This window comes from Netta rufina (assembly GCF_964035555.1).
Source record: "Netta rufina genome assembly, chromosome: 16".
Taxonomy (NCBI): Eukaryota; Metazoa; Chordata; class Aves; order Anseriformes; family Anatidae; genus Netta; species Netta rufina.
In genome coordinates, this window is record NC_140140.1 from 16,607,844 (window position 1) to 16,631,459 (window position 23,616).

Genomic DNA, 23,616 nt, shown 5'->3' on the forward strand with positions numbered 1-23,616 from the left:
CAGCAGCACTCAGAAGAGAATTTATTTCAACTCAAATGCATCAGCAGGAGTCCCCAAATAAAAAGGTCCCCCTAGAGATCCCTGCCCTCCCTCTATCCAACCAGCTCTTCTTCTCTCTCACCTTCTGTACTGTGATAACAGCCTCTTGGGTATTGCTGTCTGTGGTGACTTTGAACATCTCCACTCCTTCTTCATCCTTCATCTGATATGTCATATCTGTGTTCTCCCCGACGTCAGAGTCCTCTGCCTTTACCCTCCCGATGGCGGTGCCCACAGGGGCAGTTTCAACGATGCTGAATTGATACATCTCTGGAGGAGAGAAAGGCACCAGGTCACAGCTCCTGCCTTTGTGCCCTCTCTACTCGGGTATGCCCATCTGCATGCCTGCCTGGGGCCATAAGGGCTGCCCGAATTCTACCAGTATCTATATTCCAGAATGCCCTAGCACACAAAAACACAAACCCCAGTCAAAAACAAGGCCTGCAGGAAGATAACTGGAGAGCACTAATGTTTTGAAGAGCCAGGTAAAGAAAAGGGTGGTTTCTCAGTTTCTTTCTGGTTGCACTGCCCTGCAATCAGTGTTCTCCAATTCTTTGCAAACTTTGCCATTTCTAATTTCTAGAAGCAGCAGCTAAGAGCTGAGCTTCCTCCAACTGCAGCATTCTTTCTAGTCTGTCAGCCATGTGCTCACACCCTCTGCGGCTGCTGTGCAATGCAGAAATTGCACAACCCACTCTTTGCAGCAGAATCACCAATTCACTTGGGGAGTCCCAGGGGAAGACAAGAACAAGCCACAGGCCATTGGCCATGACTTGGATAACAGGGCTGTCTAGTGACCACACTGCTGTCAGGGTGTCAGGCAGTGTCACGATGCCTCCTGCTCTGGCAGAAGGTGCCAAGCCCTGAGGCAGCAGCCAGGAGGGGTCAGGCCAGCAGCCAATACCCAAGTCCCTGCCCAAGCCCCTGGAAGAAAGCAGCAGGATAGATCAGGCTGCCAGAGTGGCCCAGCACCACCATCTCCTGCAGCACTGCCCAAAGAGGGTCAAGGAGGGGTTATCCCGGCTCTCCCCACCACACAGCCCTGATCTTTCCTGGGGCCTTGGGCAGGCTCAGCCAAGGGAGCTGCCCCTCCATCACACTGGTAGGCAGGGGTGCGTTTAGAACCAGGCACACAGTTCTGCACGCTACAGTGCCTTGGTGCTGCTGCCCTGCACACAGCCCAAGCAGCAGGGCCGGCTCGCCTGCACCCATACGCCAGGCCGTGCCGCGAGCCGAACTTCTGTCCTACCACCCACAAGGACTGGGCCCGTGAGCTCTTGCACCCACCACCCACAAGGACTGGGATCAGGTGCTCAGTCCCTACTGCTGTCAGGACTTACTCTGAGGGAAGCGTGGTGGGTTGTCGTTGACATCAGTGACCACGATGGTGACTGTGGTGGATCCGGACAGGCCACCCAACTGTCCAGCCATGTCTGTTGCACGGATCACCACCTCGTACCGGTCCTGCGTCTCACGGTCCAGGTCAGCCACAGCTGTCCGGATCACACCTGGAAGTCGGCAGGACAGCATGAGTGCAGGCACATCACAGAGAAGGGGTTGCTGGAGGATTACCTAGTCCAAGCCCTGTGTCAAAGCAGGGCCAGCTAGATTTCCCAGCCTCTGTTTGTGTGGCAGATTATGGAACACTTCACTAATTTTCATTCCTCTTTTCTGGACTACTCCAGTACGCCCCCATCTCTCTTGTATTTGGCAGCCCTGGAGGTGACACAGCATTCACATAATCTCACCAGTGCTAGGTAGAAAGAAAGCACACCTCCCCTGACTGCTGGTGATGCTCTTTATAAGGCAGCTCTAGGTGCTGCTGGCTGCATTTTCCATAAGGACACATTTAGCATCTGCTGCTAAAGACAGCATCTGCTGGGCCCTGGAGCAAGCAAACTCCTTCGCAGCCTTCACAGAGATCACACAAGCAAAAATTGACCAAGGGGAGAAATGTGCTTTGGAGAGAGGACCAAGTACAGGGAATTGTCAACCAGGCAGAAACAAACTGAACCCACCCTCCTGGCACCTGGCCTCCATGGGCCACCAACCCAATCCCCACAAGTCTCAATGGCCAATTCGCAGGTTCCTATCACACAAGGTCCCTGCCTAGCTGCAGTTACTGGGGGCTGTCAGTAGCTCCAACAGGGTTAAACTTCCATTTGGAGGAAGTTTTTGCTTCCCCCCAGGGAGGCCAGGAGCAGGTGAAGGATTGGCAGGGGCCAGAGGTGCTGGGGCCAGCTGCAAGGTTTGCAGAAGGCAGCTGTGTAGAAGCCCCAGCTGAGTCATGAAAGCCCTTTGGCACAAATCCGCAACAGCCCACTTATCCTTATCTGCTCAGACAGGAGCCACAGGAGGGTGCGCACAGCTTGGAGCCACAGGAGGAGCAGCTGCTGCAGAGCAAAGCAGCACGGATGGGACAAGGGCGATGAGGGCAGAGCTGGTCCCGTGTCCTCTGCCTGCCTGGCCGGCCTCCACCCCAGTCGCTCTCCCCATACTGGTGGCTCTACGCACCGGTCCTGTGGCTGCCAGGATGGTCTGAGGGCAGCAGATGGCTCCTGCCACAGCCCGAGGGGCCGCGTGCTGATGGCATGCACGCACCCAGGGCACTCACAGTCATCGACTCATTACAGAACTGCAGCACCTGGCTCCACTTCATGTGTGCCCAGTTGCCCATGCATGCCTGGACGACACCTGAACGAAGAATAGGATAGCTGGAGAATCAGGGTCAGGGTATTTCCAAGAGTATGGCTGCACAAAACCCCTCATTTTGAAGTGTCCCTCTAAGTTAAAGAGGCTGAAGATGCTACTGTTACATGCCCTATGTACCAGAGGCCGAGATCATACTAGAGACCTTAAAGCAAAAAAATATATATATATGGTATGTTAGTGCTTTTTATGAAATGAAATCTAAAAAAGTCTTTATAGGTCATCATTCATCTGGGCTTGGAGAAGTGACCAGATCAAAATATACAGGAATGTAAAACAGGAAGGAAGGAGTAGTGAAACCCAGAGAATACTTAGAATGGCAGAAGACAACTTCTTTTGTCAGCCACAATGTTTAATTTACATGGAAACAAAGCACAGAAGAAACATTTTGAGAATGAAAGAAAAAAGTGACTGCCCTTGGGTGGCACCAGGGGCACACATGGAACATGCTGCTAATAACCTTGTATTCATGTACACATTCCAGTCCAACTACCCCAGCAACAGCCCATAACAGCCAGAGATCAGCCTAAAATCCCCTCCAGCTCAGTTTCGTAACATTCCCCCAGATTTAGACACTGCTTTAGGTTTTTGTAATTGCTCTCTTCCAGGCTTTCCCATTTAACTATTAGCTTTACCTCCTCTTATTATGAGCCCTGCAAAATCCTCCTTTGCTTTGTTTCACCAACAACCCTGCCTGGCATCAGGGATGATGTGGGATGGGGATGCCCAGCTGTGTCCTATGTAGCCTCCAGTGATGGGGTGCATCCTGGTGGGATTGAGGAACTCCGCCCGTGCCATAAGGACAGCAGAGGTTCACCCAAATCCTCATGGGACTTGCAAGACATTTGCCTCATGCTACAAAGTGAGCAATGGCAGTGCACGGCAGCTGCCCAAGCCACTTGCCTCACCAAAGACTCTCTGGGCAGCCTTCAGCACAACCTGTGCAGGGTGGAGGGGTGTGTTGGGTGCCATCACACAGCTCCCACACAGCAAGCTGCAAGGAGGCAAGATGAGGCCTCAGGGACATACCCTGAGACTTCCATGCATCAGCCCACTTTGCATCACACATGCATCAGCAGGCTTTCACAGCTTCCCTGTTCACGTGTCCAGCATGAACTCAACCTCCTGACAAAGGCTGCAGACGGATGGGTCACACCAAGGAGCCACTGGTGCTGTGGCCCAAAGGTAGTCAAACAGTACTGAGCTGGAAGAAAGAAAATATCTTTTTCCTCCTCTGCATGACATTACAGGTGCAGCAGTAGCTGGCAACACTGTTCTGTAGACATTTCTCTCTCCTTGCTTTCTGAAACTAGCAATTATTCCAACAATTACCATTGTTAGGATTTATTATAAAGACATCACCACTGCTTTGGATCCTTGCAGCTCCCTGGCTCTTATGGACAGGCAAAATTTCACCCAGCGTCCTCCAGTCCCTCTGTCGCATCAGTTCTGTAACTGCCTGGACTGTCACTGCCTTGAGCCCCATGAATCAATGGGAGGCTCTGCCTCACCCACCACCTCTTGGGTAGGTACTTCCAGCAACTGCTGGTTCACACCCTGGGGTAATCCTCAGCCCTTCTATTGCTCTTTCAACAAGGTCCACGCTCCTCATCAGCACATCCATCAGAGGCAGCTCAGGGCACTGTCCAGCTCCTGCTAGGGAACATCCCAGCCCCTCTGCAGGGGTGTAGCGGGTGTTTGCCTCGTGATGTGCCAATGGTCTATACTGGTTGCCCATTTCCTCCTGGGTCTGCTGAGATGCAGCCATTTGGCCAGGAGTCCCACCCTGCCTCACCCAAAGGGGTGAACGCACCTCCAGGCAGGCATCCTGGCAGAACGGCAACCTGCAGTCTGCAAGCAGCAGGGCTGGCCCTACAGGGTGCCCATTGCCCAGGGGCTGCATGGGACTGGCCTCAGCTGGTCATGTTTATAGGCTTCTCCTGTCGCTCTGCTAGGAATATAAAGCCGTTATTTCTGGGCAAGCACCATCTCATTGAAATTTAAGCAATTCTGTTAATTAACAGGGTCTGAAGCATTTTATAATGAAAATGATTCATGTCAGCACAATAGTGATGAATTGGGATGAGAGGGAAAAAGCTCATGTATTCACCAAGGCTGTAATGACTTAAGTGAGCTGCTCATAATGATATAGCTCATAATACCCCATGCAAGATGGGAGTAGTGCTCAGGCACTTCCCAGTACACTGCCAAGGTCGCCTGTCCCAGCAGGGAGCAAGTCTGGGCCATTTGGCATGTGCAGAGCACAGCAAATGGTCCCAACCGGCACTGGTCCTTCTAGTGGCACAAGGCAGACAAAATCCTTGTTTTTGCCAGAGGTGCAGACTGTCAGCAGAAAGCACCTCCTGCCAAGACATGCACTGCTCGTCCAGCCCATCCTGGAAAAGTGGGGGAATGATGTAGCTGAATTCCCCTTGCTTCAGGCCTCCGTGAACCCCAGCAGGATTGTCACTGAGAAAGCTGTTCCCCCTAACGTCACACGGGCCACACCAGGCTACTACTAGCCTATCAGGCTGTTTTTATCTTCTGTGCTGTGGTGCCACTTACCACATGCTAACGGCCTTGGCAAATCAGGGTCTCCAAACCTACTCCACACCAACTCCTTGCATATGGCACCATGAATGCTGGCACAAATACCTACGAGCATCAAACTCACATGGTCTCATCTCCTACAGGCAGATAAGCCATGACCCCCTAGGGACACTACAAAAGAAACAGTAAGAGATGGTGGCAGACCCCCTTTTTCAAAGCAGAGACAGAAGAGACAAGGACCAAGAAACTGGAGATTCACCCTCTTTCCAGACAGAAGAACTGCCAAACATCTTCCTTCCAAGACACTGCCAACAAAGCAAGGACAACCTCCATCTCAGACTCATCTCCCTAGTTCTTGTCAGCATCTATTATAGTTGAATAATACAGACATGTAGTGGCACACCCTCGGGTACAAGGCACATGTGGCTTTCTAGCATGATCCAAATTAATCAGTGTAATTAGCCAGCAAGGGGACACTTACAACAGCACACAAAATACCACCAAATATGCTCAATAGCCAGCACTATTTGGGTGATAAAACCAAAGCAGGACAAAGCACTCAGCAGGTAACTGCCTTACAGGAATCTAATAATCATGGGTTTTACTCTGGTGTGAAATACTTCTAGCTCAGGTGTCCACATCCTCAGAGACCCTCTGAGCAAGGCACCTTCCATCTGAGGGCAGTCTGGACCAGCATGTCTCCTGCCACAAAGTGAAAAGACACATCCGTTGTGAAGTAACACATGTGGAAGGAGACTCAGGAGGTCTGTGCTTCAACCATGGCTCAGAGCAGGCCACCATCAAAACTGGATCAGGTTACTTCACCATTTTCTTCACCATTCCTGCCACTGCAGGAATGAGAATCATTCCCCAAAGCTTTGCAGACACCAGCACATACCATGCCTCAGTTCCCCCTATTCCAGTGGGGCCGTTTAGTTTCTTGTCTCCCTCCTAAAGACTCCGAGAGATTACAGGAATTCAGGGCTTACTGAGGGAATTCAGGACTTCACATAATGTTCTCCTCTGGGCATCCAGGCAGTTTTAGTCCTGCCTTCGAAACCCCAGTCAAATCTGAAATACCAGACACATACCAAAGCTAGTAATGTCCAGGAACGGAAGACAAGCTAAGCAACCCACACACAATTTGTATTGCATACCTAAGTGTGCAAACCACACTCAAACATGCAACACCTACATTATGAAGGACAGCATGAGAAGAACTGGTTGCAAAGATAAGGAAGGAAAAGAGAACCTGAGTTTGAAGGAATCAGAGGCTTATGGGGTGCAAGGGAGCACATACATGTATGGACCTGCAAAAAAAGGTGGAGGAGGTCAAAATCAAAAGGGGGAAACAAATTGCTCTTCATTATCACATATTATAAGAAATGTAACACTCCATTATTATTTTTTTTTTAATGGCCATTAATAACAATGGTGACTCTGAGAGTTATGCTGCTGCTATGGATAATTAAATCTTATGATTAGGACAGAAGCCTGGCCACCCAGAGTGGTTAGGCCAGGATTCCCAAGTGGAGCACTAAAAACGTATTCAAGTTCAGAGCAGGAACAGGATGGGGTTTGCTCAGGTGGAAGTTCTATCTCCTAGCTGGTGCCAAAGGCAGACAGGATGAGACATTTGGTTTAGCACAGTCAGTCCTGTCCCTGCTTCCTCCAGCAGTGCAGCCACGCATGCTAGCACTGACAGAAGGGCAGACAGCTTGTACTGCCATGAAGCCACAGGCAGTGCAGGACAGACGGCAACCACATCCCCAGCAGCTAGCAGACAGAGCTGCACAGAGCATTCCTGGAACCCAGGCAAGGCCTCTGTGAGAGGCTTTTCACAGCTTAGACATCATGAAAGAGTCAGTCCTGGTACATACTCAGTGGTCAGGTATTCTGGAAACAGATTTGCTCAAAAGAGGCCGAGGATGCTTCTGCAGACTGTCAGCAGTTTTGCTCTTATGAGTCGCAAGCAAGTAGAATGGTAAATCAACCCACACAGCGTATGAAACAGCCAGCATACGATACAGCCAGTTTGAGAATTAAGATACAAAAAGTCAAGGAATCAAGAAGCTTGAATTCCTGGAGTGACATTAATTCTCACCACAGTCCCACAGGGCACATTTTAGTTTATGCCTTAATACAGCAGCATTAATGTTGTTGCAGGAAGCTGAGCCTCTGCACGTCCTGGCTTGTGCATTTTGCTCCCAGTGGTCCCTCTTCATTCTAGCAGCCTGATTCTCAGCTTCCACTCCCATAAAACTGTCTCAGACTAGCAGGATCCCACATGCACATGAGTTTTCAGTGTCTAGTCCATTGTTCTATACGCACCATTAAAAAGAAAAAGAAGTTCTGTGAGAGAAGAAAGCCCAGGTGCAGCAGCTCCCAGGCTAGCAGCAGGTGCAGCCCTAGCTCATGCACTTTCCTGGCCTCAGACAATAACACTCGCCATCACAGACCCCTGCCTGCTGTCGAGCATGTTTATGCACTCCTCAGGTTTGAGCAATCCTCCAGCTGCAAACAGGCTCTGGCTATCAGGCCCAGACACACCAGATGGATTTCAGGAGATACTGGGTTTCACACATGCAGAAGCTGAGGCACGTGTACCTTCCTTACACTTCCCTTACGGCAGAGTCTCTCAACAAATTTCACTCTGACTCCTATAAAAATAGCCTTAGAAAATCTCTATTACTAGAGACAGGTCAACACAACAGACATGTGGCATTTCAGGCAAGGGGCTCAGCCACAACAGGGTGGGGGGACTTTGCTGTCCAGCTTTCCAACTAAAGCTGCAGCTACTCAGCCTGCTTGTCCTCTGACAATTTTTCATTAAACTGTGGGTACTTTACTGCATGCTTTGTGCCTTAAATACCTCTTATTAGCATTTGAGTGTATTCCCTCCTCAGCAAGCTTGCAAGGCTCCCATTAAGGGTAATGAGAGTCACACTCCTGGGAGGCAAGGAGAATATATACCCCAACATCTCTTGGTTATGGTCTACTCTAACCAGTATGTCAGAGCATCATCTGCTAGGGATTTATTAAAGATGCATTTTACAACAGGCTCTATTATAAGTTATTAAGGAATGGATCAGCTTCCACTGTTCTTTCATTAAATATTAATAGAACATTTATAAACCGATCCTTAAATTAAAGTGCTACCTTTAATCAAAGCCCTGGCGATAGCAACGCTGCCTTTGATAAGACCCCTCCAGTAGTACTTAAACCTTTCATGCAGATTTTACATGCCTACAGGTATACTCTGCTCTGGGCACTGAGCACAGAGAAGCTGTACCCAGTGCAGGCACAGGCAGGGCACGCTGGGCTGACACAGTGCTGCCTGCTGTGGGTGCTGCATGGAACTGGACAGCAGCCAGCTGGGCTGGCGATTCTCCCTCTCCAACACGTGCAAATGCCAGTGCATGGGTACCCCAGCACCAACAGCCTTCATAGAGGTTCAGCCTGGTGGCATACGACTATGCGCGGTGCAATGCAGGACACCTGGCCAGGGTCTCCTGCTGCTCTCAGCTGGGTGCTGCTGGATGCTGCTCACCTGTTTTACTGTCCACAGTAAAGTGTTGCTCGCCCTCCAGCACACTGTAGACTACCCGGGCACTGCTCCCATATGTGGGGTCATCAGCATCAGATGCCATCACCTGCATCACAGAGGTGCCTGCAGCAAGGACAAGAACAAAAACAAAGTCAGGGAGGAGATGAGAACAGCAGCACAAACCTTGGGGCCAGGGAGCTGGCAGGATAGAAGAGTGGAGGCCAACACTGACCACTCACACATTCTGATGAAAGCAAGCAGAACAGCTGTGTGCAAAGGCAACACCACCTCCCTCCCAAAGGACTGACATCCAGAAATCTGGACCCTTCTAGAAAGGACCCTTTTGTCCTGCAGAGAAGCAGGAGGGACTGGACCATGGACCACCTCAGGGCTGCTGTCTGGGCAGGATGTACTCTCCAGATCACTGATCTGAACACCTGGCATACCCAGAAGACATCTCTGCTGGGCCATTTGGGAAAGAGCTGGGTATGAGAAGTTACCACCACAGCTTCCCCTTTTCTGTCAGTACTGAGCAACACGGTCACCTCCAGCCCACAGAGGAACTTTCTGGCCAGGCCCTGGTCCCCACTGCAGTGCCACATCTCTGCACCAGACAGACCCATGAGGGTCTGCTGAACCAGAACCAGACACTGCACCACATCCTCATGCTCTACATGTAGAAGGGCAGAAGGACCATAAATTGAATAAAAGCCCTTCAAATGTCTGCAATTAAGTTACTGATTTTTCAACCCTGCTTCATTAAACTGGGTACTTCCCTCCAACTGCCCCTGTGATGGCTTTATTTTGACATGTTCTATTTGACAAAAGTAGGAACCAGGACCTGAGAATTGGGTCAGAAGCAAAGGAGCTAATGTCTTCAGAGGCAACAAAAGGGAGGAACAAGGAGAAGCTTAATCTTATCTACAGACATCCCTGAGAAAGGAGATGATGTGACCAAAGATCTGAGGGACAGGCTACTCATGTTCCACCTCCAGTACCAGCAGACTGAGCACATCCCTGCCCAGGAATACAAGCACTGGCACCAGTCACCTCTCTGGTGGGTTGAGAGGCAGGATGGGGAGAAGAGCCCTGAGCTGCTCAAAGGAAAGAGCTGCCACAAGCAGCAGGGATGCACATGATCCCCCCAGTACAGTTCACTTCTGATATCCTGGAAAGGGCTTTACTGAAGAAAATAATCAGTTATCATTGCTGCTTTTCATCCTCTCTGGCCATCTTCTCAGAGCTGAAACTCTGCTGATAACACGAGAACCCCCTTAATCAGTCTTCAGCAACAAGCTGCTTTGAGTTGACTTATTTACGCTTTGATGCCTTCAATGAATCTGTGGTGCATCCATGCCCACCCAGAGGTGGGTTTCATTTCTGTGTTTTAAGCCAGGACATGAAGATGACAGGCAGGTGCGCTGCTCTCTATTCTCCAGCACCAGCACAGAAGGCTCCTGGCTCAGGGGAGCATCTCTCACTGCTGGGTGCTCCTAAGCACTGGAGCCTGCTCAAGGTCACTCACAGGATATCGGGAATCTAAGAACGTGACTTTCCAGCACCCTCTCTTACCACCACTACCACCCCCTTTTTTCCACTCCTTTCCTTCCCCTTCTCTTCTGAGCTGAAGATCAAAGGTCTGAAGCTCCAGTTTAACCACTAAGGCCTGACCACTCCCTCCTGAGGGAGCGACCCAAAGAGGACACTGGTTCCCATCCCTGCTCTCCAAGCACAGCACTGCCCACAGCAGGTACAGAGTGTACAACGTATTTAGTTTTATGGCATGTGCCTTAGCCATTAAAGAGGCAACAGAAAAAATCGAAACATCCATCAAGTACTGCATAACCCACATCCCATAAGCATGAATCCTGAACTCATATCCAGAGAACTAATTAAACAAGTAAGATGAGATAAAGACCTCAGTTCCTCTCCTGACCCTCTCATCCCATGGAACCAGAGGAAACCAACAATTTTACATAAAAATTAATGATCTGTATAGCATCTGTCTCCTGCTCTCCTGTTGCAACGATGCAGTCTGGCACAGCAGACCAAGCTGCATTCCCCCAGCAAGGGGCCAAGACCCTCACTTCCGAGAGCCGCCTACAGTGGTGTAGGGACAGACCTCCCCAGGGCACAGCACACGGTCACTCCAGCCTCCGGTCCCACAGGCCTGTTGGGGCCAGTCCCCTTCCCACACCCACCTGGAAACCCACCCAGGACCACAGCCAGCCCAGGCCAGGAAGGGCAGTGCTCAGGGCTGTCCTGGCAAGCAGCAGCTCAGTGCTCTGGCTTGGGCACGCTGGGCTCCACAGCTCTGAGCGCTGCATGGTGCCCCACATACCCAGGGACTGATGCCAGAGGGCAGCACTCCCATCTGAGGGCCCTGGATGCTCTAAAAGGAGCAACTCCAATTCTATAAACTGTACAATTTACAGCTTTCAGCTTGTCCCAGAACATGCAGTGGCTGGTGCAACCCAGAAGCAAGCCAGGAGAACATCATGGAAGAAAATAAACCAGAGTTTAAAAACTACTGGAGCAGAAATGAGCATCTGGCAGACTCATGAATGCCCTGATTGGTAGAAAGCCAAGCCTGGCCTGGGGGAATTTGCTGCAGAGCCCTCATCCCTCAGGACAAACCCTGGCTGTGGCACAGTTACTCAAACACACAACAAAGGAAACAGCCTTTGGGGTGTCTCTGGCCTGAGAAACCTGTGGGACAAGGCACCCAGCCGTAAGCATGGTGTCATGGGGAGTAAACCAACACATCAAATTCTTGGGGCACAGTTTCCCTGAGGAGCGCAGCCCATGCTGACTGGAGGAGAGGGTATAGCAGGTGCTCAGCGGTGCAGATCAGAGGGCTCAGAGCTTGCACCATGACTGGAGTGAAGTGCTGAAGGGAAAGGGGTGTTCTCACCAAGGACCAGCAGGCAGGGCACTGCCCCACTACCCCCAGCTCGTACCCACTTGAGGCCCCAGCCACTGCCAGATGCACACAAGTGTTTTGAGCACATTCTGTTAAGAAAAACCCATCAGACTGCCTGCAAGTGTTCTGGCTGCATGTTAAACAAAGTATTTTCTTCTGCTTCCAGTGTGGAGATTAAGCAATTTCTCTTCACAATAATCAGTTTTGCATTCAGCCAGCTTTGTGCTGGAGCCAGGGCTTGACCCCAAGTTTCTGTCTGCACAGCCAAATCATCTCTAATCTTGGTGCTACCCAGAGAAATAAGGAGAGCAAAATGCACCAAGGGAGGAATTCTGTTCCAATGAAAGGATGCACATTTCCTAGCACGTCATCTCCTACAGACTCTGCATGCTCCCCAGACAGCCCAAAAGTGAGCTCTGGGCTACAACACCCGCCCTGTACAAGCAGCAGGGATGTCTTGCAGGAGGCAGTGTGTTTTGGATTTGGGCTCGTGCCTGTGCACACCATACAGCTGTTAAGCATGCTCCAGTGAGCTCAGGGAGTCCAGAACTCAGCTAATTTTAGCATATTCTGTTACAAGGTGGAGCTCCTGCAATTCCCAGACAGTTGGCTGGGTCCATTTTATGTCCTCTGTAGCTGCAGGTCTTCTCCTTCAAGACCAGATTCTGCTCAACTCAGGCCTTTAGAGTGATCAGCATTAGGGTGTCCAAGGAGGGGCTGAGCCTCAGGTATCAGACACAGCAGCCTGCAAGCTCTCAGCCCATGGTTTCTTCTTGCGGTGACAGGACAGCAATGGGACTGCAACAGGATTTGCAGCTCAGGTCCCATCCCAAAGCTGGACTGTAGTTGGCCAATTCCAATGTACACGTGGCAGCTGCCCAAACCAACCAAGTGGTGAACACAGGGGGAGTTAGCAGAAATGCTCACAGGCAGCACTACGAGCCCCTGCCTTCCTCTGCCCAGGTGAACCCAGTGCATCGCCTCCAGCCACTGCTGTCAGCCCAGAGGCAGGACAGGGCTCTGCTCCCTTGGGGACTGCATGGGGAGCGCCCACAGCCTGACAGGCAGAGCCCTCTCCCCTCCCTGAACAGCCTCCTACAGCACCAGCTCAGACTGCATCCTCTGCACCCTGACAGCAGCATCCGACAGCCACCTCAGCTGGCACTGTGCTGGTCAGTGTCTGTGACAGCCTCTGAGGGAAGGGGCAGAGTCCTGCCACCTGCAGAACAGATGCATACTCTCTTCTGACACCCAGTAACCCCAGAGCAGTGAAGTTTCTGGAGATAAGTCATTTAAAGCTGCTCATGCAGCTGGTCCTGCCATGTCAAGGGAGCCCAAGTAAGACTGTTGGATCTGTTTCCATTTTGCATGTGCTTCCTCCAAGTGCAGGAGCTCCATGCCAGCCTCAGGTCTGTGCTGTGTGTGCAGAAACACCACCTCCTTTTCCAGGAGCATAGCATAGGCTCAGCCTGGCTCCATGGGCTGGGGTTAGCTCCAAATACCACCTCCGCCCTTACACATCCTAAACTCTTGTCTTACCATCCTACCCAACTTACATCTGCCATTTTTTGATCCATGACAGCAATGCTTTCCCATAAGCATCCACTTTTGGCCACTGTCAAGATAAGATCCTGGAACAAAGAGGCCTTCGTTCCACCTTGAGTCTTATAGTCTCAAGCAGAAGTTCACAGCGAATCGATGAGTTTATGGAGGAGACCAAATTATGCTGCCCTGGTCCCAGTGCAGAGCACAGGACAGATGTCTTGCAAAGCACTCCCAGATACAGTTCGAGAGTTTGTGCAATTCTCTCATTATTTATTATTCCCTCTTAGGCAGTGGGAAATCAAATGACTTTCCCTCCCAATTAGTACTCCTTCATTATGCAAATGATGTCCTTTGATCTGTTCGTGCTGTCACAGAGCGGATCTGACCGTATTTGTTTTACTCCTCTTTATGCTCCAGGAAGGTACCCACCTCTGAGAGCTGGGACTGTGCTTCCGGCAAGGAGTGGGAAGCTGCGGTTGATTGCTGCCTCCAGTGAGAGCAGAACTGCCCACTTGGGCACCCCCTGGCGCCCCCTTGGGCACAAGCTCCAGTGAGGTCTGGAAGACAGGAGCATGACACAAAGAAGGGGGTCACACCCTTCACTTTTCAGGTTGGGCAGAGCAGCAGAGATGAGGAATGAACAGCAGCTCCCTACAAACCTCTGAGCTGAAGCATAGGCCTGCTTCCTGGGTTGGTGCCATCCCAGCAGAAAGCATAGCTGAACCAGGGGCACTGGTGATCTGGGGAAACGGAGCAGAGGCCAGACATGCTTGCCAGCAGGTCCCCAAGCTTTGACCTTGATATAAGTCAACCCAAGCTGTCCTCAAGCTACCCAGACTTCCTGGCGCTGCTCTACCACTGCAGGAGACTGCATTCATCCACATCCAGAAAGGCAGTAAAGGCATGCTCCCCATTCACTCTCATTAAAATACCCTTCGGGTGTAGTGGAGATTATCTGTCCAGCTCAGGGATAGCAAATGTTACTACCAATACCAACTATAAAAAAAGCCATGATCACAGCTGCAGCAAGCCTTGATACCACAAAAGGAGTACTCCCACTGCGGCAAGGAGGCAACTTTACCTCCCCAGCCCTAGGCATCATCCCATGTTTTGCATCTGCACACCTTCCTGAAATTCAAACACCCAGGTCCATGACCAGCCCCATCTCCCACTGTGTCCTGTACCTCACACATCAGGGCCACTGCAGGGCAGCACAGCAGCCTCTGAACATTCACAGAACATGCCTGTCCCATCCGTTGTGCCACCTGTTCCTTTGCAAAGCACTGATAAGCTGCAGGAAAAACAGGAGGAAGCTGGGGACTTGTAGCAGCAGCTGCAGCTCTGCATTCGCACCGCAGACTGTGCAGCAGCACCATTTAAAGATGCTGTGTGAAGCTCTCCTGCCCTGTTAGCTGGGCCATCTCCAGGGCTAGGCTGCTGCAGAGCAGCCCTTACACTCCCCAGTTTGGCCAAGCTACAAAAAGCTCCAAGGTTGTCACAGGCAGAGAGACAGCAGCCTGGTAAGCAGGCTCTTGGCTCCAGCTCCCCTCTCTGAGCATGAAGCTTGGAAGCACATCCCACGCCGTTCATAGCACTTCTTTTTACTTTTAACTTCTGAGTATTTTAATTTGCAGGAATTGCCTCCTTTCATGTTGTGAAACCGTGTTTCTTTCTCGCTCTGATCTCCAATTTCGCATAGAAACTGTCTCCTTTGATATGTCTTGTTCACATCAGTCTGTGATCAGGCAGCTCCATAATTGTTAGTGATTTTAAAAGAATTGGGATCCTTGTCTAATACTCAGAGTCGAGAATTCCTTCCTTTTTAAAAGTTGTTCAAGCAAAATAGATTAATTTAATTTCTTTCTTCCCTTTGGGAACAGGATGCTTCCTGCTTTGCTGCCCACATGCTGTCTTTCATTTCTCCAGGAGCACATGGCTATAGTTCAAGGGGTCACCATCTGACTCAGGAGAGGATTTGTGAAGGTAAATGAAAGAGGATGGAGAGCTTGGGATGCCTCATGAGAATATGCTCTCCCATCCACCAACAGCAACCCAGGCAACAGCAGCTCCTGGTGCGGGCAATTCCTGCACTTCTGTAGCTGCTGGAGGCCATGCACCAGCCTCACAATATACTGTACATTAACTGTGGAGAGCCAGAGCTCTGTCCTGAGGCAGTGCTGACCCAAGCAGCATCCCCTGAGCTCAGCTTCCAGGACACCCCCTTGGCCAGGTCTTCCTGCATGCACACAGTAGCACCCAGCAACTCACACAACCTGCCCAGTCCCTTGTGCAGCTCAGCTCTGCTCCCCAGGGGCTCTCCTCTCTGCTGCGTGCTGCCTTCCCACCACCATCATTCTCCTGTCCATCCCTTGCTCGCAATGCTGGGCAACCTGCCTTATCTTTGATGCCAGTCAGTCTTTTGCAGGCTGCCTTTTACCTTGACACAGCCTTCAGAGAACAGTGATTTATAGTTCCCTGCTGAAGCGCATGCCTGCACACACCGTCTGCTATGCATTTTGGTTCATCGATGGGGGATAACAACCTGATGAGGGCAGAGAACAGAGTGATATCCTGGGGCTGGGCAGTGTCCCCCCTCCCCCAGTGGTTCTCAGCAGTCTGGAGACCCACTGGTGGGCCAGCACAGGGGCTAAGGGCAGTGGTGCAGCATAGCCTTCCTGTATCTCTCTCAATGCTCAGGAGAGTGCAAAGCTCGCTGCCCCTACCACCGCTGCTAGGGGATGGACTCATGCAGCCTCACAGCATCTGTCCCAGCCTCCTACTGCTCGGCACGCCATCCAGGCTGACGATCAGCAGGCTTAAAGATACCTGGCAGCAGGGGGAAGGGCAGGCTAGTGGTAGCACAGAGGAAGTCACTCTTCTATCACATCAGGCATGAATTTCCTGATCTCAGCAATGCCTGGCCTCTTGGAGGAAAGCCAGAAATCAGTCAAGAGGGCTCAGCAGCACTGCACAGGGATGCTCAAGGGAAGAGCCAGGCAGCCATGGGGCTCTGGGTGAGCAGCAAAGCTGCACTGTGCAGGAGGAGGGGCTAGGGCACAGGCAGGCAGAGCAGGAGAGAAGACACCCAGGTTAATCCAAACCACAGGTAGCTGTTGGCCCCTTGGCATGCAAGGCCTCAATCCCATCCCCTGTCCACAGCATCCAGGAGCCAGGGGCTGAGCAAAGGCAGGGCAAAGGCACAGTGGGCAGCCGTCACCTCCCTGATCCATCTCCAGGGCACAGCTTAGGGCTGAGACTAAGCGCACAGCCACAGGCTGGCAATCAGCTCAGAGGATTTATTCACTTGTTTTCCTTAAGCTACGTTATTTATTTGTCCCTCTTGGCTCCTCGGCTCTGGTTTCTGCTGGAATCCATGCTATTTGCAGCCTGTTTTGTGGGGTACAGCAGGCTCAAGGCTTGACAGGGGAGGCACAAGTTTCCCTCCCCCCTGCTGCCCAGGAGACCTACCAACAGGGGACAGCTCAGCCACACTGCCGATGTAGGGCCCCTCCAGGAAGCGTGGCTCGCTGTCGTTAATGTCCTGCACCTTGATGATGAACTCAGACTCTGGCTCCAGCAACTGGTCTGTCTGTCGATCACGGGCCTGAGCCCGCAGTGTGTAGAAGGTTTTCTGCTCCCGGTCCAGGCGCTCAGTGGCATGGATATCTCCTGTGATCTCATCGATGAGGAAGATGGTCCCGGCGCCCTCCCCGGAGATGGTGTACTTGATGGAGCCGTCCCCCTCATCCGAGTCTGAATGGATCTGCCAGGGAAAGAGGGAGAGAGTGGGAGCAGGCTGGGGCCATGATCATGCCCCACGATTGCGCAGGGGGTGTGGAGCCCCTGCGCAAGGTGCCCCCAGACCCTGTGCGACACCCCATCTGCTCGCTTTGCCACCACTGGACTGGAGAACCACACAGAGCACCATGGTGGATGCCCATGCATGTGGTGGTGGGGAAACACACCACAACATCAGTCTTGCCTCTGTCACCATAAGCTTGGCAGATCACAAATGCTGCAGGTACTCAACCGCACCACATGCCAAGTGACACCCCCCCACCCCCCCAAACAAGGCTTGGAGATGCTGATAAAGGGAAGGACAACTCAACAATAACCCTCAAAAAAGAGGTTTTTCTGTGGTCAGAGAGTGAGGCTAGCTCTCCCATGCTGCACAGCAGACCGGGGTATAAAGGTAGCTCAGCACCAGCATCAGCCCCCACCTACCCGGCCAGTTGCCCAAAAGCCCACCCTCCTTGCCCACCACTTTGACCACAGCCACACTTGCCATCCAAGCACTGGTGCTGGCAGGGCACCCTGCATGTGAGCATCACACCCAGAGCCAGCCTGGACAAAGCCTGTAGTGAAAAAAGGCAAATCAGGCCTGCATTCAGGATGAAAAACAGCCCCTGGGAAAGGTGCTTTTGTAGTCAATCTCTACTTCATTTTCTAATTAAGACAATGTTTGGACTTAGGAAAAGAAAGGGTAAACAGCAGCTCCCCATGGACTGGGAGCTGACTGGAATCCAGGCCAGATGTCCAGAGGTAATTTTATTGGTGGCATTAAACTGAGTTACGAGGTTTTTACAATCCAGCCACTTATGAGAAATCTATTAACAGTAACTGGACAGGCAGAATGCATCTTGACAGAGAGCAGCATGGGCATTAATTGGGACAATCCATAACAGGACAGGGCCCCCAAAAGGTTTCTTCAGCTGTCTTCATTTGGTACCTGCAATTTCTGCTTAGAATCAGCAAAGTTCCCCACCCCCTTAAAAAGAAAAAAAAAAAAAAAAAAGAAAAGCTGTCCATTAATCGGCTAATGAAATATGAAAATGTTTATGGGCCATTCAATCTTCCAAACTGCAGTTCTATAATCCACCTTTCAGACATACAGCTCTACCAGCAAGAATTTATACCAGAGCAGCCTTTTTTTTTTTTTTAAATGATGCCTTCATTATATTTGTCTTGTTAGATACAGTTTATATATTTATTTCATGAGCGAGGTACTCACACATCAGACAATCTAATGCATTTTATACAACGTTCTCCTATTACTTCCCATACTGAAACACCTCCCTATGCTTGCCCAGGATGTGGACCTTTGTTCAGCTAGTGTGTACAGCCATGAGCCCAGCAGTGTCCTGGGACCACTGTGATGATCTGGTCACAGACCTGCCAGGGCAGCAGCTCATCACAGGGATGGTCTGCCCCAGTCTGCAGGAGCATCCAGCCCTGGAGATCCTGCACCAGCCCTCTGGCTGCTGGAGAGCATGCTGCCTCCTCCATGGTATAATCTCCACAACATTCACTATTACTCCATCAGAGATCAAGCTTTTCAGACAGAAGTTGTGCCTGGTCTCTTCCACATAGGTAACAGAAACCCGCATTTTTCTGCTGAACACCAGCCTCATGATTAATAATTAGGCCAGAGATCAACCACCCAGCACCACACCGAGCTCTCAGTACATCCTCTTTACATATTTGCTCATTGCTGACTGCTTGGAGCAGACACCAGCATCCCTGTAAACTGGAAAGCAAAGAAGAAAAATGGAGCCTGGGCTCAAGGGGCTGTAGAGATTGATTTACAAGGGAAGATTAGAAGAGCTAAATCTGTGCTGCTTGGCTAAACAACAACTAATGGGGGAGGGCTGGAAAACTGACTACAGGCATCTGGGGGGAGATGCTGCAGAGCGCAGGCCCAGAGCACATCCCAGGGATGCTCACTTCTGCCTGGGCTCACAGAGAGCCACACTACCACGCTGCCACCAAGCAGGACAGGCGAGCAAAGCTGGGCAGCCCTGGTACAGCACAGACCCTGAACCTCAGGGGCAGATGTGCCCGGAATCCCCCCCCACCCCCATTCACCTCCTTCTCTGAGAGGGAATTCCCCCCCCCACCCCCTCCCCCACCCCTTGGCTCAGCAAATCTGGCAAGGACAAGAGTGCCCACAGCATAGTGCTTCAGTTTGTTAAACAGGAAATAGTTCCCTTAGCCTAAAGGGATAAACCCAAGAATTTTATGAAGCCATTAATTACTTGCTAATAATTAAAACAAAATTAAATGTGAACAGAGGTGCACATTCCTTATTAAAAGCGATTAAACAGGAAGCACAGATACACAAATAAAAATGACTTTGGGGCTGGAAAAAAAAGAAAATCAAATAAAAACTAGCCCGTAATAAAGGCGCACTCTGTTTGCTCCAACTCATAAAGCCTGAGTTCATCAATTTTCTTTAAATATTAGCAACTTAATTAAATCTCCTTTTTTTTCCCCTTTAATCCCCTCCTCTATCTAAAATAGATCTGTCCACATGCAGAAGTTTGTAACTAGTGCTGACCCCGTAATTCTATTAACCCCCCCACACACACACACACAAAGAAATCCACATCAAACTGACAGTAGCCTCAGGGGAAATTACAGTTCAGAAGGATTAACTAGAGAACCCAGATTTTATGGAAACGGCATTGGCCCTTTGAAGAACACGTGGAGGTGTGCAAGAGGCATCCATGGAGGGCAAGCCCCAGCCACGCCACCGGGAGACGCAGTGCCACGTCTGCAAGGCTCCCGCACTCAGCCCTGCTCCTCAGCTGGCTCAGCCAGAGGGCTGGGGGCTCCCAGCCCCAGCCTCCCCAGGCAGGCACCACAGCTTCTCCCAGGTGCAGGAAGAGCCTGGTCCAGGCTGCTTTCAGCCCTGTGGAGCAATATCGACAGGGAATTGGTTTTGGTGCAGCTTGGTTTTTATTCTGAGTGGGGCGGGTGATGCGTTGAATGATGTGAAAGAGACTGTAAAATGGGTTAGTTTTAGGTTCCTGGGTTCATTTTGGAGATGAGGCTGTTGCTAGGCTACCTCTGGAGTTTGACAGGGCCTGATGCTTCGAGTCACCTCCCAGGGGAGCTGTGAATTAACTGTAACTGCATCGAGCGTCCTGGCGGAGGAGTGCGGCTTTCGAGTGTCTGCTGAAATGGACACAAATCACTGCTGAAATTCCACCTGGCCCATAGCCAAGAAGCCCATTTTCAAGCCTCCTCCAGACTCACAACCAGACAGCCGAGGCCATCAGACAGCCCTGCTGCATGAGCTCTTGGGCATTTTCCTTTAGGGAGAGCCCATGTCCCCACAGGAGCAGCTCTCCCCTGGGGCTGGTCCCAGCAGCTAGCTCTGCCTTCATCAGTATAAAAAGGGTGTCCTCCAAACACCCAAGAACCACACAGCAGCCTCTCCACAGCTCCTGGAAAAGGACAAAGCCCAGCAATCCCAAAGTGAATGGCTCACAGAATTATAGGGGTTGGAAGGAATCTCAAGAGATCATCGTGTCCAACCCCCCTGCCAAAGCAGTTCCCTAGAGCAGGTTGCCCAGGTAGATGTCCAGACAGGCCTTGAGTATCTCCAGAGAAGGAGACTCCACAACTTTCCTGGGCAGCCTGTCCCAGTGCTCCATCACCCCCACCGCGAAAAAGTTCTTTCACATGTTGGTGCAGAACTTCCTGTGCTCTATCTTGTGGCCATTGCCCATTGTCCTGTCCCCACAAACCACTGAAAAGAGGCTGGCCAAATCCCTCTGTCTCCCACACTTAAGATATTTGTAAACATTAATAAGATCCCCTCTCAGTCTTCTTTTCTCAAGGCTGAACAGACCTACGTCTCTCAGCCTGACTCCTCCAGCCTCAGGATACCATGTCCGTAACCAGCATCCCCCTGCCCCAGGAGGTCACTGTAGGCAAGTAGCAAGTTCCCAATGACAGATCCAGTCCTGCCCTGCACAGCGCTGTATTCTGCCAACAAAGGCTGCCTTGGGTTTGCCAGCCATGCCCCTCTGCAGGGTGTGTGAGCAACAGCAAGAGTCAGAACAGCATGAAGAGTCACTCCCTGGCAGAGGTGAGGGACAACCAGGTCTTTTCCAGGTGGGGAGACCAGAACGCTCAGTGCCTGCTATCACACCTTCTCACAGCGGAGCAGGATGATTACAAGCCTGAACATTCCCAGCACCTCCCTAGGTAAGGTCATCAGTGCCACCACCTGTGCAAAGTCAAGTGTGAGACAGGCCCCAAGGGCAGCAAGGCAGCACAGTGCAGCCCCTGGGCAGTGCTAAGGAGCACCCACTCATGGGCCTGATGTGCAGACCCCTGGCAAGTTCTATCACCAGTGCTGGTCCTCGTAGCCCCTCCAAGCCCTGCATATCCGCACCAAGCACCCTCCATACTGCGTTGTGCAGGCCAGCCTGAGATGCATCAACCCTGAAACAACCTCCCTCTGGCCACATGCAGGAGCTGGATTTCCATGCCACAACGAGAGTGGGACATCTGCTCTGCCAGCCCCAGTCTGCTCAGATGGTTAGCTCAGAAACAGCTGCAGCCTGCAGGTCCAACAGAGCACAGTCCTTCCAGGACCAGCAGGGAGCCTCAGGGAAGAATGAGGGAAAAAAAAAAAAAGCAGCACATCATCCTCATACTGAAGGGACACTACAGGATGGGGAACTGAACAACTCCAGGAAGACAAGGCTGTGCCTATTGCAGCAACTGCCAGGGCTGGAAGTTCCTGGTGCTCCAGCAGCACTTCAGCCCCCACGCAAGGCATGGAGCAGTGTGAGCAGATGCCCATTACACCGGCCCAGGATAGCCTGCATGTCTGCCTTCCCAGAGACAGGGCTGAGCCTTCCCCACTGCCCCCACAACACCCAGCGCTGCACACCCGGAGCTCCTACCAACCCAGTCCTTAGGGTACTCCCTCTGTGAGCAGCCTTCATGCAGGGCCCCTCACCCCCACCAGGTTCAACCATGCTGCCAGCATGCCCTGCTCTGCACAGGCTTCATCAGCCCCAGGGACACATAGGGTTACCTTACCTTCCCCACGTACAGTGGCTCCGTGCCCGTGTACTCCTCCACCACAAAGAACTGGTTCCAGACCCAGCCACGCTTCACTCGTCCACTGACCAGCAGCGCAGGGTCCCCTGGCTGCCCCAGGCCAGGACCCTCTGCTGCAGTGTGCACAGCCCAGGACCCCAGCTCCTGGATAGCACAGAGCAGCAGCAGCATGGTCCATGAGAAGCCCTGCAGACCCTTTGCCATTGCACTCTAGGAGGCTTTTGGACAGGCAACTGGCATCTTCAGGAGGAAAGTCCACACCAGCAGCATTGGGCTCACCAGTCACTGCAGAGTATCCCCATCCCTGCTGCACGCCACGTCCTGCAGCTGGAGCCCTCCACTGCCAGCGGGCTAGAGTCACATCTGCAACTGCAGGCGTTCCAGACAACCCACTGCTAGCATGAGAACAGTCAATGCTGTTGTCTCACAAGCTGCTCCTGGGTCTCCAGAGAGGAGTCTGGCAGCTGGCATTTGTCCCCAAGGACAGGGCTGCACAGCTCCGAGCTCAGCTGCTGGTGGCCTTTCCAGGGAGTGGGGTCATGTGCAGCTTGCTGCCTGCCCCGCCACAGGCAGGCAGCTCTGCAGCTGTGCATGGGGCACAGCTGCCCAGGACCAGCATCCACAAGGCGCAAGGGACAGCTTTTCCACACAAGGTTTCCCAGAGGAGTTAAGAGGACGAGCTGCTGTGGCCAGCCTCTGCCTGTCCCGTGGTGGCCCGAGGGGTCCAGCCACGCAGGGACCCGTGCTGTGCGCTCCGCTCACGAGCCCATTTGTAATTCCCGTCTTCAGGGGGGCGACATCCCAGCACCTTGTGAAGGGTCCTTGGCCCAGCTGATGCCAGTCGCTTCCATCCTCTGCCGGCTCACACAGGGAGGTGAAGGGCAGCCAGCAGCATCCCCAGGAGCCTGGAAAATGCCAAGGTGTCAGTGCTGGTGTGAGAACGGGGCTCTGTGCCCCTCCACTGCCCCTGCACCCTCAGTCAGGGCCCTCCCTTTCCCCCTCCCCCCAAAAATAAACAAACAAAAAAACCCTCCCAGGTGCCCCACAGCAGTGCTGTACCATCAGCACCTGGCTGACAGTAAACATTTTTTTAAGAAAGGGATCTGCAGTAAGTTTCAAGCCACACTTGAGATACTAAGGATAGTGACATGAGAGCTGGGGCCAAGCGTAAACTGCATTCAACAAGCAACTAGGAAGAGGGAGCTCAATGAGGAGAGGGGGATAGGTATGCAGCATCCATCTCCCTCTACCAACACCCTGAGGTTCCTGAGATTCCACCAGAGCTCTGCAACACCAGCCACAGCCAGAATTGCTCATGAAGTATGTGCACTTTCACTGCTTTTGCAGAGAATGTCCTGTCATCTCTTACTCTAAATAGTAGAGGGAAAAGAGGAGGGACTATCCTGGACCACGTGCACGAGGCAGTAGGTAGGCATCTGCT

The 23,616-nt window shown here is 51.8% G+C and overlaps 1 protein-coding gene across 1 annotated transcript in view; it reads right to left on the reverse strand.

The window, feature by feature from the left end:
- CDH22 (cadherin 22) overlaps window positions 1–22,379 on the reverse strand; it is a gene marked incomplete at both ends in the record, with an annotated part of 47,824 nt that extends 25,445 nt beyond the window's left edge. Inside the window, 5 exons of the mRNA XM_084296674.1 lie at window positions 122–309; window positions 1,380–1,547; window positions 8,849–8,968; window positions 16,782–17,076; window positions 22,155–22,379. Of these exons, the coding sequence (XP_084152800.1) occupies window positions 122–309; window positions 1,380–1,547; window positions 8,849–8,968; window positions 16,782–17,076; window positions 22,155–22,379 (996 nt within the window). The remainder of the gene's footprint in view (window positions 1–121; window positions 310–1,379; window positions 1,548–8,848; window positions 8,969–16,781; window positions 17,077–22,154) is intronic.
- Between the last annotated feature and the right edge of the window lie 1,237 nt (window positions 22,380–23,616).